Below are 10,667 nucleotides of genomic sequence, written 5' to 3' on the forward strand. Positions count from 1 at the left end.
ATCAAACGACGTAGAATATATAAGAAAAAGGCTATATTAACTGTTGGGCTTATAATGGGCTGTACATATTTTTGGTCGTGCAAAGTTTCTTCGGGTTTTTTTCTTTCACTTTAACCCCCAAATTTACAGTTTCCTTCACCTCTCGCCTAAGTTTTTTAGCTTTCTGCAAGACAAGCCACTAACTCTCGAGTCTTGACCAATCAGAATGTCCCAGCCACGACGGAGTGATACTGATTTGATCCATAAATATGATTCTTTTTATGAACTACAACACTTCAATGTCATCAGAAGCTAACAAATAACATAAGTACTCAGAGACAACCTAGAAAGTTCATTGGTTATTTATGACTATCAAAGAACGACAACTTGGCATGATGTAGAGAGTCTTGGAATGGTAAGGAGTTCTCTGAAGATGACAGATTCTTCTTTCTTTATGGAATCATCCAAGCATAGGGTCAGTTTCTTGAGGCCTGTTGAATTCTCAAGTATGTAACTCACTAGTTTCATCTCCATCGCCTCTCCTTTCAGTGGCCTTTCTATCTTGACATACTTGAGAGATGATGATAGGACACGCCGAGGTCCAGACAAGATATCAATTCCCTCCTTCTCCGGATAATTAGTAGATCCCTGCAAGTACCACCATTTAACCGAGTTCGATATATGATTGATTACCTTCACCATTTGCATCTTAAGATAGGAAGTTCATGGTTCAGCAGAGACAATCCTTACCATGACAAGAGATTGTAGATTTGGGCAGCTCTCAAGAAAGATTGGCAACATTTCCCACGTGTAACTGTAGAACTTAACACGCATGGAAGATAGGTTACGGAATAAGGGTAGTGGTTCACATCTTGAGTAATCATAAATGACCTACGACAAGCAAACAAAAAAAAGGTGATATTAATAACTTTTATGATCGAAATTTAGCAATCACACAGGGAATTCAACAAATGTTAGTTACCATAAGAGTATTAGATGCAATGATCAAATCTTTGACATTAGAGATGGCAACAAGAAAATTCCGAAGCATAATTCTCTTTGGTAGATCATCTGGATCGAACTTCTTTCCAAAAGACAGGTTAAACTCAGTATTGATATCGGCCTTTACAAGGGAACTCGGATTTTTTAATATGAAACTTGCAACTCGACCATCACTGAGTTTCAGAAACTTAAGCCTAGGTGCATCAACTATAACTACTAAATCTTCATCCAAATCCTCGGAACCGTCTGCAATATGAGTGAAGCTCAACAGAGAGTGAGAACACACTCGTAAAACTTCAATATTATCATCAAAACTCCTCCCGATAGATAAGCTCTCAAGAACTGGGCAACGTGAGATGAGCGTTTCTAAAGCCAAAGCGTCGTCAGAGAACTTCATAACTACTAGACTGATAACTTTGAGAGAAGGTAAAGAAACATACTTGGGACTAGGCAAGGTTAGTGCACAGAGTGTCAAGCTTACTAAGCTCTCACAAGTGTAAATGGTTGGAAGCATCATGACATCCCAACTCCCGTTTGAATCATCCCAAACATGAAGATGTTTTACTTTTCGATCAACAACAGTGTTGACCCACCGCTTGATAAGACCAATTTCAGGCTCAGGCTCATAATTCCCATCACAATCGTAGTTCAACTTAAAATTATGTAAGCAAGATTCCCAATTGAAGCCAAGAAAGGTATCTACAAAACTGACGAATGTGTTGTGGTCCGGGAAATCACGATTCTCCAAGTCCAATCCAGGTACGTGTTTCCAGAGATTACTCCATCTTCTAGATAAAACACTAGTCCTAACGACCTCCTTAGTGGTTAGTTTCAAGAGTACCTGACATAGCAACGAATCTGGCAAATCGCTTATCAAATCACCCTCACTTGTTCTTCTACCTCTCGATCGTTTCGCAGTGGCTCGAACACGTTTCCTTCTAGCTCCATCCATGAAATCTTCCCTCTAACCTTTGAATTTGAAACAAAGGATTATAGAAAATCTAAGAAACCAACGATGCCGACAGAGTAGGTCAAAATGGAACGAAAATTCAAATTGAGGGCTTCCGAAGAATGTGCGATAGAGAGAGATTTGTACCTGTGTGTGTGAAACCCGGTTCGTTTTTTAACCGATTCGATTATCCGTCCTACGAAACCCGAATAGAAAACGCCACCATTTGGGTATGAATCGCAGTTGTTTTTCAGGTAGTTGGGCTTATAATGGGCTTCTATTTTTAAAGAAATGATTTCTGTCTTGCAAATTTGGGGCTCATATTTGTTAAAGAAAAAGACACAGAAGGACCCAATTTATATAACCTTAAATTTGCAAGATAAAGAAGAAAGTCATATGTGTTTCTGTTCATGAACAGTAAGACAAAATATTCAAAACCATCACAGAAGAAGAAAGAAACATAGACTTCACATAAGTCCAAAGACTATGAGGATCAGCGAATGAAAACTTGGCAAGAGCTAGAGAGTCTTGGAATGGTAAGGAGTTTCCTGAGGAAAGCAGATTCTTCTTTTCCTCTGAAATTACCCAAGCCTAGTGTGAGTTTCTTGAGGATTGGTGAGAAACTCATTAGTTTCATTTCTGTTGCCTCCTCTGCCATTGGCTTTCCTATGTCAACAAACTCCAGAGATGGTAGGTTACAATGCGGTCCAGGCTAAATACTAACTGGCTCCTCCCCTGGAGTTTTTCTAAATCCCTGCAAGTAGGTACGAAACAAGTCGAGTATGTGGGGTTTTGGTCGTACAAGTTCCTTCAACTCTTTTTTTTTTCTTTTTTGCATTATGATCCCCAAATTTACCATTTTTTTTTGTGTCTCTGAATACTATTTTTTTTTCATCTCCAAGTCTCTCTGTAGTGTACACTATGCTACTGTAATAAACGAAAAGAAGGCCACTAGACGAAAGAGTAAGAGAAGGGAAGCAATAACATTTATCCTTACAAGGTAAGATAATCATGAAAACAAGAAATAAAGAAGAATCATAGACAACGACAAGGATCAGAAAACCAAAACATGGCATGAGGTAGAGAGCCTTGGAATGGCAAGAAGTACAAAAAAAGGGAGTGATGCTAATTTGACCCATACATATGCTTTTCTTACGAGGTTTCAACACATCAACATCCATCACAAACGAATAAAAACTTGAAATTTCATAGTTTAAATCTGATGACTACCAGATAATGTCTAAATTGCCCCAGATAAAATCAGAGAACGATCACTTGGCATGAGGAAGAGAGTCTTGGAATAGCGATGAGTTCCTTTAAGATGACAGATTCTTCCTTTCTGAATTTTCTCACGCTCAGAGTCAGTTTCTTGAGGATTGGTGAGTTCTCAAGAATGAAACTCACTAGTTTCATCTCCATCTCCTCCCCATGCAATGGACTTTCTAACTTAACATACTCGAGAGATGATAAGACACACCGAGGTCCAGGAATCATATTGATTCTCCCCTTGTCCAGATAATGTCTAAATTCCTGCAACAATAACACAACCAGAGTGTTCAATATATGATACTTTTAACCATTTGCATTTTCAACAAAGGAGGAGGTTAATGCTTCAATTAAAATAAATCCTAACCAGGACAAGAGATTTCAGATTTGGGCAACTCTCAAGAAAGTTTGGCAACATTTCCCAACTCTTGTGGGTGGAATCCACACGCAAGGAAGACAGGTTACAGAATAAGGGCAGTGGTTCACATCTAGAGTACTCATAGATGACCTGAAATAATAAGAAGAAGAAAAAAAGAAAGGGATCAGGAAAAAATTGTAGGATAAAGTTAAGCCATTCAAATAGCAAATTCAACACAGCCAGGTTACCTCAAGAGTACTGGATGAGATGATCATATCTTTGACGAGATAGATGCTACCGAGAAAATTACGAATCATATTTTTCTTTGGTAGATCAAAATTGCTTCCATCAGACAAGCTAAACACAATATCGAGATCCACCTCAACAAGGCAACCGAAATTTTTTATTATGAAACTTGCAGTTCGATCATCCCGTAGCTTCAGAAACTTAAGCCTAGGAGCATCAATTACAATAGATGTATCTACCATAGAATCCTCGTCAATGGTCTTGTCCTGATTATGAGTGAAGCTCAACAGAGACTGAGAACAGACTCGTAAAACTGGTAGTTGATCATAGCCATCCCTATCAATATTTAAGGTTTCAAGAGTTGTGCAGCCTGAGATGAGCGTTTCCATAGTCAAATGGTCGGGGTATTCAACATAACTTAGATCGAGAACTCTGAGAGAAGGTAAAGAAACAAACTCGGGACTGGACGACATGGTTACGCGGGAGAGCCGTAAGGATACCAAATTCTGACAAGTGTAAATGGCTGGAGGTATCTGAGGCTCAGCACTCTCATATGCATCTTCGGTATAGTCGATATGTTTAGCTTTCAGGTCGAGGACAGTGCTCATCCACCGCCAGATAAGAGCATTATCAGGCTCACGATTCCCATCACCAAGGCAGCTAAACTTAAAACTTTCCAAGCACGACTCTCTGTGAAGACCCAGAAATCTATCGACAAAACTCACGCAATTGGCCATGCCGCTATCCGTATACCAGCGTCCTTCAAAGAAATCCTCACCATCCAAGTCCAATCGAGGTACGCATTTCCAGAGATCTCTCCATCTTCTAGATAAAATACTAGTCTTAACGACATCCTTAGTGGTAAGTTTCAAGAGTACCTGACATAGCAGTGAATCTGGCAAATCGCTTATCAAATCAACCTCACTTGCTCTTCTACCTCTCGATCGTTTCACAGTGGCTCCAACACGTTTCCTCCTAGCTCCATCCATGTGATGTGCGACGCAAAGCAAGAATACCCGAGTCGATTCAAATCTTCCCCTCTTAATTAACCTTTGAAATAAGGACTATAGAAAATCTAAGAATCCAACGATGACGACATTATCGCGAATTGGGAGCTAACACGACAGAGAGTAGGTCAAAATGGAACCAAATTTTCAAAATGAGGGCTTCCGAAGATTGGGGCGGCGATAGAGATAGATAGACGTTTTGTTGTCCGAATTGAAGACGCCACCGTTTTAATTATGAATCGCAATTGTATTCTTGCTGTACATATTTTTGGTCGTCCAAGTTTCTTCGGGTATTTTTATTTCATTTTAACCCCCAAATTTACAGTTTTCTTCACCTCTCGCCCGTTTTTTTTCTTCCCCTATTTTTTAGCTTTCGGCAAGACAAACCACTAATTTAGAATGTCCCAGCCACGACGGAGTGATACTGATTTGATCCATAAATATGATTCTTTTTATGAACTACAACACTTCAATGTCATCAGAAGCTAAGAAATAACATTAAAAACAACCTAGAACGTTCATTGGTTATGTGTTATGACTATCAAAGAACTACAACTTGGCATGATGTAGAGAGTCTTGGAATGGTAATGAGTTCTCTGAAGATGACAGATTCTTCTTTCTTTATGGAATCATCCAAGCATAGGGTCAGTTTCTTGAGGCCTGTTGAATTCTCAAGTATGTAACTCACTAGTTTCATCTCCATTTCCTCTCCTTTCAGGGGCCTTTCTATCTTGACATACTTGAGAGACGATGATAGGACACGCCGAGGTTCAGACAAGATATTAATTCCATCCTTCTCCGGATAATTAGTAGATCCCTGCAAGTACCACCATTTAACCGAGTTCAATATATGATTGATTACCTTCACCATTTGCATCTTAAGATAGGAAGTTCATGGTTCATCTGACAATCCTTACCATGACAAGAGATTGTAGATTTGGGCAGCTCTCAAGAAAAACTGGCAACATTTCCCACCTGTAGCCGTCGAAGTCAACACGCAAGGAAGATAGGTTACGGAATAAGGGTAGTGGTTCACATCTTGAGTAATCATAAATGACCTACGACGAAAATAAAAGTGTTTCAGGATAAACTTATAACCGAATGTCTAAACATTCAAATAGCCAAACTCAACATATAGGTTACCTCAAGAGTAGGCGAAGCGATGGTCAAATTTTTTATGTTGGAGATCCCGACGAGAAAATTACGAATCATATTTCTTTTTTGCAGGTCATTTGGATCGAACATCTTGTTTAATTTCAAGTTAAACACAGTATCGATATCAGCATCAACAAGGGAAGCCAGGTCTTTAAGTATGAAGCTTGCAGTGCGTTGATCACGGAGATTCAGAAACTTAAGCCTAGGAGCATCAACTATAACTAGTAAATCTTCAACAAGTCCCTCCGAACCGTCTGCAATATGAGTGAAGCTCAACAGGGATTGAGAACACACTCGTAAAACTTCAATATCATCAATAAAACTCCTCTCTATAGATAAGCTTTCAAGAACTGGGCAATGTGAGATGAGCGTTTCTAAAGCCAAATCGTCTTCGTCGGCGAACTTAATAACTACTAGACTGATAACTTTGAGAGAAGGTAAAGACACAAACTTGGGACTAGGCAAGTTTAGTCCAGAGAGCGTCAAGCTTACTAAGCTCTCACAAGTGTAAATGGTTGGAGGCATCTGGACATCATAATAGGCGTCACAAGAATAGTCCGAAAGGTAGAGATACTTCACTTTCCGCCTAACAACACTGTTGATCCACCGCCTAGTAAGAGCATCTCCAGGCTCACCATAATCAGAAGAATCGTACTCTAGCCTAAAACTTTGTAAGCACGACTGAGTATTAAAACCCAGAAAGCGGTCGACAAAACTCAAGAATGCGATGTGGTCAATCGAGAATATGTTGCGGAAATCATAATACATCAAGTTCAATCCAGGTACATACTTCCATAATTTTTTCCATCTACTGGATAACAATCCTTGCAGTAGAGAATCGATTAAAGGTAACGCGATTGCGAGTTGCTAAAAATCGTGAAGTATATAATTCTCCGGCGGCCGTTTCGAAGTTTGGATCAATTAAGTTGAATCCGATTAGACACCTTCAAAAGAACATCGGGTTTTAGCAGCATAGAATGGATTGAAACGAGTAAGGTGATTGGGATTGGGCTAATGGGCTTTAGGTTGCAGCATAATGGGCCTATAGCTATAGAAGGACTCTCCCGCCGAGGGTCTTGCGATTGTCCCGCCACTCTCGTGCTAACACTTTTTTTGACGACTGAGAAAGCCGGATAACAATTTTTTCCGATAATCCCAATTATTTTGTTTTGTTGAGATCTTGCTGATTCTGGATTTCGTCTAGAAGAAGTCGAGAGTCGAGGACACTATGAGGGAAGAAGAAATTGAGAAGATCCGCGGCGTGGTTCGAGACTGCGTAAGTAAGCATTTGTACTCGTCGGCCATTTTCTTCGCCGACAAAGTAGCGGCACTCACCAATGACCCAGCTGACATTTATATGCAAGCTCAAGCTCTTTTTCTCGGTCGCCATTACCGACGCGCCTTTCACCTTCTCAACGCCTCTAAGATTGTCCTCCGAGATCTTCGATTCCGTTACCTCGCCGCCAAGTGCCTCGTAAGATTCCGATTTATCCCTTCTTCTATCTATCTAATTATCTATTTCTCTGTGGGATGGGATTTTGAATTTCAGATTGTTTCGCTTGATTAGAGGAGGGTTTTAGGGTTTATCCGGTAAATTCTGTGTGTGTGTCTTCAGGAGGAATTGAAGGAATGGGATCAGTGTCTCTTGATGCTTGGTGATGCTAAGGTTGATGAAGATGGAATTGTCTATGATGCCAAAGATGGTAACGTCATAGATTTTGATAAAGATGCAGAGGACCGAGAGATTAATGTAAGTTAAGATTTTTTTTTACTCATATTCAAATGTATATAATACTTCATTCTAGATGTACTGTAGGTAGTTTTATGTAATACGACTTAGAAGGTTTAGACAATTAAGTGGTCTGACTACTATATACTGTTTCTCCACTATACCATCTGAGGTTGAAGGTTTTGCAAGTACCTGCACTGATATATGGTGGTTGTCTTTTACAGATTTCATCGGCAATATGCTTTCTAAGAGGGAAAGCATATGGAGCTTTACAAAACCGTTCTCAGGCTCGACAATGGTCAGTGAGCCTTCTTTCACTTATCTTTCTTGTTCAGGGGATCATTTGCATTTTCATGATTTTGAGAGACTGATCTTATTGATTTAGTGGTGTAACATAATCTGAGCATGTATATAAGTTTCACTGAACTGCTAGTAGGAAATATTAGGATCTTTGTGTGTAATCTGGCTGATCCATCTATTTGATTGAGTGGTGTGTGGGAATCTTGAACTTCATATTCATTTAACTCATTAGTTTCGGTTGAGTTTGCAGGTACAAAGCTGCTATCAAGGCTGATCCTCTGTGCTATGAGGTACTACTAGCGTCCTAGTCAATTGCTGCATGTTATTTTTTTTTTCCATGGAAGTTGCAGAGCTAATGTGGGAAGATAAAATTCTCTTATCACTGTATAGTATTAAAAACCCTGATGTAGCTCTTGTAGATATCAGAAAACTTTACATGGACGTGATTTCTGTAATCTATCCTTTCAGGCTTTGGAATGCCTTATTGAAAGTCATATGCTTACATCTGAAGAAGGTGAGTTATAGTTTTTTCATTTTTCTTCATTTTATCGTCTTATTTGTTTCATGGTGCAGTCGTTTACATGACTGGAAGTTAACTGAGACTTTAATTACATAAAATTCAGAATCGAGTCTGCTTTCTTCACTGCAATTTAGTCCAGAAGACGGATGGCTCTCGTCTTTCTATTCATGCTTGATAAAGAAGGTAAACATCTCTATGTTGTACAGTGTTGATCCGATATGTGTCAATAGTTATGTGGCACTTATATTTTGAATTTGCTTGCTGATTCTCTATTCTGCTAATTTCTTTTGGCAAGTATCTTTCCTTTTTCTTCTTGGTACTTACTAGTTCTTCATGTCCAGTATGACATACAGAGCACGATAGATGCTAAGTTCAAGAAGCTTGAGAACGAAAGTGGTAGTGTCTCTGGATCATCGATGATCACATTGGCTAATAACACTGATCGGTTGGCCTGTAAAGCTCAGTACTACCATCAATGCTGTGAATATCAGAAGTGTTTCGAACTAACCTCTGCGTAAGTTGTATATTACTGCTGATGCTAAATTTTGAGCTATATGAAACTTGAATGATTCTAGCAATGTGATTCTCTTTTGGTCTTATTTGACAGACTCCTTGAAAAAGATCCTTTTCATTTGAAGTGTACCTTGGTACATTTGGCCGCTGCCATGGAACTTGGTAATTCAAATGAGCTCTATCTAATGGCATGCAATTTGGTAAAAGACTACCCTTCAAAGTGAGTATGAAATTTATTTTCTCAAGCTATATGGCCAGTGGGTGAGCATGTCAATATAGTTCTTATGATTTTATCCCAATCCTAGCTAGGATAGTTAAACTGTTTATGGTTCAGCTTGTCAAGACCATGAAACAACTTCAAGAGCATGTTTTTTTGGTGGAATATGTTTTATGTACTTGGTCTCGTGGAACATGTGAAATTGATTTCACATTTTTGTGTATGAGTCAAAGTTTCATAATTCCTTTGCTTGATGCTCTGTGGTATAAATACTCATGCGTGGTTTTGTAGGGCGTTGTCATGGTTTGCGGTGGGTTGTTACTACTATTGTATCAAAAAGTATGCTGAAGCTCGGCGGTACTTTAGGTAATGCCATGATGCAGTCTTGATCAACTCTAGTGGTAGGTGCATGTGTCTGACCTGAACCCCATTTATTCTAATATGGTTTTGCAGTAAAGCTACGAGTATAGATGGCTCATTCTCACCAGCTTGGATAGGTTATGGTAATTCCTTTGCTTCCCAAGAGGAGGGTGACCAAGCCATGTCTGCCTATCGTACTGCCGCTAGGCTATTTCCAGGGTAATCAAGTTACTCTTGTTTTCTTTTAAACTAGTGACTGTAAATGTGCAACTTGTGTCTAAAATGAGTCATTCTTAGCCCTGAAGCAATGTAGAAGTGTTCTTATTACGTCACAAATTGTTTTTTACAGGTTGAATCTTGATATTATCTTGTTCCAGGTGTCATTTGCCAACTCTGTACATTGGAATGGAGTATATGCGAACTCACAGCTACAAGCTTGCGGACCAGGTAAAGTTAGAAAATGCTGTCTGACATCTTCAATTTATATGACTTATCTTTGTGCAAATATTGTATTTACTTTGATCCCTTGTCTTTGTCCAGTTTTTCATGCAAGCTAAGGCGATATGCCCTTCGGATCCACTTGTTTACAATGAACTCGGAGTTGTTGCATATCATATGAAAGAGTGCGTTCCTCTTCTCTTTACAGTCTGCTTATCTCTGAATTTTCCAAATGCTATTAATGACAAAGCTACACTACAAAATGGGGAGAAGTTAACGGTCCAGTAAATTGAGTCAACAATATTAACTATATTTCAGGTATAGTGAAGCTGTGCGGTGGTTTAAGAAGACATTGTCCCATATACCATCTGCATTAACTGAAACATGGGAACCAACTGTGGTCAATCTCGCTCATGCATATAGAAAGCTAAGGTATATTTTGGTGCACACACAACTAGCATCTTCTGTTGTGAATGTAATGAAGTTATTGACTCTTGAATTCTTATAAACAGAAAATACCCTGAAGCTATCTCATATTATGAGAAAGCACTTACACTATCAACTAAAAGCTTAAGCACTTATTCTGGCTTGGCGTACACTTACCATTTGCAGGTATTTTAATGTACTT

General features: G+C 39.1%; 4 protein-coding genes across 4 annotated transcripts in view; 1 reads left to right on the forward strand and 3 right to left on the reverse strand.

Annotated features, from left to right (window-relative positions):
* On the reverse strand, positions 193 to 2,076 carry LOC104714141 (F-box/LRR-repeat protein 13-like). Its single transcript, XM_010431401.2, has 3 exons — positions 962 to 2,076; positions 730 to 870; positions 193 to 627 (listed from the first exon to the last, which is right to left on the reverse strand). The coding sequence occupies exons 1-3, from the start codon at positions 1,931 to 1,933 to the stop codon at positions 352 to 354; spliced, it is 1,389 nt and encodes a 462-aa protein (XP_010429703.1). The 5' UTR covers positions 1,934 to 2,076; the 3' UTR covers positions 193 to 351.
* Positions 2,895 to 5,020, reverse strand: LOC104714142 (F-box/LRR-repeat protein 13-like). Its single transcript, XM_010431402.1, has 3 exons — positions 3,803 to 5,020; positions 3,564 to 3,704; positions 2,895 to 3,460 (listed from the first exon to the last, which is right to left on the reverse strand). Exons 1-3 carry the CDS (start codon positions 4,787 to 4,789, stop codon positions 3,191 to 3,193), a joined length of 1,398 nt encoding a protein of 465 aa, XP_010429704.1. The 5' UTR covers positions 4,790 to 5,020; the 3' UTR covers positions 2,895 to 3,190.
* LOC104714144 (F-box/FBD/LRR-repeat protein At1g78750-like) lies at positions 5,212 to 6,936 on the reverse strand. The gene is made up of 4 exons (XM_010431403.2): positions 6,907 to 6,936; positions 5,951 to 6,829; positions 5,725 to 5,865; positions 5,212 to 5,624 (listed from the first exon to the last, which is right to left on the reverse strand). Exons 1-4 carry the CDS (start codon positions 6,934 to 6,936, stop codon positions 5,349 to 5,351), a joined length of 1,326 nt encoding a protein of 441 aa, XP_010429705.2. The 3' UTR covers positions 5,212 to 5,348.
* LOC104714157 (anaphase-promoting complex subunit 6-like) overlaps positions 7,057 to 10,667 on the forward strand; it is a 5,098-nt gene continuing 1,487 nt past the window's right edge. The window contains exons 1-14 of the mRNA XM_010431416.2: positions 7,057 to 7,436; positions 7,578 to 7,712; positions 7,916 to 7,989; positions 8,242 to 8,281; positions 8,460 to 8,505; positions 8,615 to 8,694; positions 8,853 to 9,025; positions 9,119 to 9,244; positions 9,533 to 9,607; positions 9,695 to 9,820; positions 9,979 to 10,048; positions 10,142 to 10,224; positions 10,358 to 10,471; positions 10,552 to 10,651. Coding sequence (XP_010429718.1) covers positions 7,191 to 7,436; positions 7,578 to 7,712; positions 7,916 to 7,989; positions 8,242 to 8,281; positions 8,460 to 8,505; positions 8,615 to 8,694; positions 8,853 to 9,025; positions 9,119 to 9,244; positions 9,533 to 9,607; positions 9,695 to 9,820; positions 9,979 to 10,048; positions 10,142 to 10,224; positions 10,358 to 10,471; positions 10,552 to 10,651 — 1,488 coding nt within the window. The 5' untranslated portion in view covers positions 7,057 to 7,190. The remainder of the gene's footprint in view (positions 7,437 to 7,577; positions 7,713 to 7,915; positions 7,990 to 8,241; positions 8,282 to 8,459; positions 8,506 to 8,614; positions 8,695 to 8,852; positions 9,026 to 9,118; positions 9,245 to 9,532; positions 9,608 to 9,694; positions 9,821 to 9,978; positions 10,049 to 10,141; positions 10,225 to 10,357; positions 10,472 to 10,551; positions 10,652 to 10,667) is intronic.

The sequence above is a fragment of the Camelina sativa genome, chromosome 9 (genome assembly GCF_000633955.1).
Source record: "Camelina sativa cultivar DH55 chromosome 9, Cs, whole genome shotgun sequence".
Taxonomy (NCBI): domain Eukaryota; kingdom Viridiplantae; phylum Streptophyta; class Magnoliopsida; order Brassicales; family Brassicaceae; genus Camelina; species Camelina sativa.

Excerpts from the sequence above, each read along its gene's own strand:
- LOC104714141 (XM_010431401.2), bottom strand. The coding sequence starts at position 1,933 with ATGGATGGAGCTAGAAGGAAACGTGTTCGAGCCACTGCGAAACGATCG. Across the intron at positions 871-961 it reads TTGCATCTAATACTCTTATG|GTCATTTATGATTACTCAAG; the intron begins GTAACTAACATT and ends TGCTTGTCGTAG. Across the intron at positions 628-729 it reads ATCTACAATCTCTTGTCATG|GGATCTACTAATTATCCGGA; the intron begins GTAAGGATTGTC and ends TGGTACTTGCAG.
- LOC104714142 (XM_010431402.1), bottom strand. The coding sequence starts at position 4,789 with ATGGATGGAGCTAGGAGGAAACGTGTTGGAGCCACTGTGAAACGATCG. Across the intron at positions 3,705-3,802 it reads TCTCATCCAGTACTCTTGAG|GTCATCTATGAGTACTCTAG; the intron begins GTAACCTGGCTG and ends TTATTATTTCAG. Across the intron at positions 3,461-3,563 it reads ATCTGAAATCTCTTGTCCTG|GAATTTAGACATTATCTGGA; the intron begins GTTAGGATTTAT and ends TTATTGTTGCAG.
- LOC104714144 (XM_010431403.2), bottom strand. The coding sequence starts at position 6,936 with ATGCTGCTAAAACCCGATGTTCTTTTGAAG. Across the intron at positions 6,830-6,906 it reads AACCCGATGTTCTTTTGAAG|CAACTCGCAATCGCGTTACC; the intron begins GTGTCTAATCGG and ends CACGATTTTTAG. Across the intron at positions 5,625-5,724 it reads ATCTACAATCTCTTGTCATG|GGATCTACTAATTATCCGGA; the intron begins GTAAGGATTGTC and ends TGGTACTTGCAG.